Source organism: Olea europaea, unplaced genomic scaffold (assembly GCF_002742605.1).
Source record: "Olea europaea var. sylvestris unplaced genomic scaffold, O_europaea_v1 scaffold23096, whole genome shotgun sequence".
Lineage (NCBI taxonomy): Eukaryota > Viridiplantae > Streptophyta > Magnoliopsida > Lamiales > Oleaceae > Olea > Olea europaea.
In genome coordinates this window covers 1-1,717 of record NW_019241191.1, presented here as the reverse complement: position 1 = coordinate 1,717, position 1,717 = coordinate 1, and the positions used below count along the sequence as shown (strand labels likewise).

Below are 1,717 nucleotides of genomic sequence, written 5' to 3'. Positions count from 1 at the left end.
AGATAAATTTGTAATTTTGTAATTTGTACAGGGTCATTTTTGTCTTTTTACATTTTAGCTATTACTACACTGTCTATAAATACTCAATGTATCACGCCATTTTGATGAACTGAAAATACAGGATTTTCCCACCATTTTTCCATTGTCTTCTTCAGCTCTTCCATTGCAAAATTATCACTAACCCTCTGTATAAATCTCAAAATCCCATAAAAAGCTGCTCACTTGAGTGTTCAATGGCAAAATCCAGTGGTTGTACCATGTTTTTGGGCACCAAGAACTGTACTCTTCAATCAGAAAATCCCATATCAAGAATGGTTACATCAGGAAATTTGGCAGAAGATAGAATTTTTATGGAGTTTGAATATGGGGTAAATTCAGGTTTTATGGCTTCCATTGATAACTTTTTGTTTTCATGTGCACCAAATATGTTACTAAAAGGCCTTGCTAATGGTGCAAAAGGGATTTTAGGGTTAGGAAACACTAGAATTTCACTACCATCACAAATTGCTAGCACAAATGGTTTTTTTCAGAGGAGATTTTCTCTGTGTTTATCCTCATCAGATGGAGTAATTTCATTGGCAGAGAGTTCTGAGTTGACACTTCTGGGTAATGAGGTTTCAAGATCAATGATGTACACACCCCTGATTTCCAAGCCAGGTGGGGCAGGAGAAGAGTACAAGATCAATGTTAAATCCATCAAGATTTCTGGTAAGAAATTGTCTATGAATAAAGAAAATATTGGAGGGGCAAAAATAAGCACAATTGTACCTTACACGACTATGAAGAGAAAAATTTATGGCAAATTTGTTGAAGGTTATATTAAGGCTGCCACTTCCTTGAACACGACAGGGGTGGCTCCTGTGGCACCATTTGGGGTATGTTTTGGTTCTAAAGGGGTTGAAAACTCAAGATTAGGGCCAAATGTGCCAATTATTGATCTTGTTTTGCAAAGTGAGCTGGTGAAGTGGAGGATTTATGGGAGGAATTCAATGGTGCAAGTTAGTGATGAAGTGATTTGTTTAGGGTTCTTGGATGGAGGACTGAATCAAAGGGATCCATTTATTATTGGGGGTTATCAATTGGAGAATCATGTTTTAGAATTTCATTTAGGCACCTCTATGCTTGGGATTTCTTCATCATTGTTAATGGGACGGAAAAATTGCTCTGAATTCAAATTGCCTAGAGAGATTTCTTGATTGGGCCAGCACTGCAAGTATTCCTATTAGTTTTGGAGAATGAAAAAAAAATACTTAACACAATTTAGCCGAAATAATGTTGAGAATTTTATTCATTCAACCGTGTCTTTCATATACAATGGGAATGTGTATATATACAACTAAAAAGGAATCTTTTCCTAACAAATTTACACAGAGAGAGAGAGAGGTTGCTGTCAACAAATCTAACTTGCCCAACCAATTTCTTTCTAGATTATTCTGCCATTGCTCTGTCATCAATTCCATGTGATTATTTCTCCAGCTGTGCAGCAAGTCCACGTGGTTTCCTTCTTGCCAATATTTCAGCTGCGCCATCTTCGACCCTGTTTCCTTCCAGTGTTCCAGCTGAGCTATCTTCTAACTTTAATAGCCCCCCACAAGATGGAGAGTATATATCCATTACTCCCATCTTGGACATGTAAAAGTAAAAACTTTGAGAACTCAAAGCCTTAGTCAAGATGTCTGCAATTTGTAGTGTGCTATTGACGTGTTGGGTAACAATG

General features: G+C 37.2%; 1 protein-coding gene across 1 annotated transcript; it reads left to right on the top strand.

Annotated features, from left to right (window-relative positions):
* The first annotated feature begins 183 nt into the window (after window positions 1–183).
* On the top strand, window positions 184–1,531 carry LOC111381458 (basic 7S globulin-like). The gene has a single exon (XM_023005242.1). It carries the CDS (start codon window positions 234–236, stop codon window positions 1,194–1,196), a length of 963 nt encoding a protein of 320 aa, XP_022861010.1. The 5' UTR covers window positions 184–233; the 3' UTR covers window positions 1,197–1,531.
* The last annotated feature ends 186 nt before the right edge of the window (window positions 1,532–1,717 follow it).

Coding starts and splice junctions, on each gene's coding strand:
- LOC111381458 (XM_023005242.1), top strand. CDS start 234: ATGGCAAAATCCAGTGGTTGTACCATGTTTTTGGGCACCAAGAACTGT.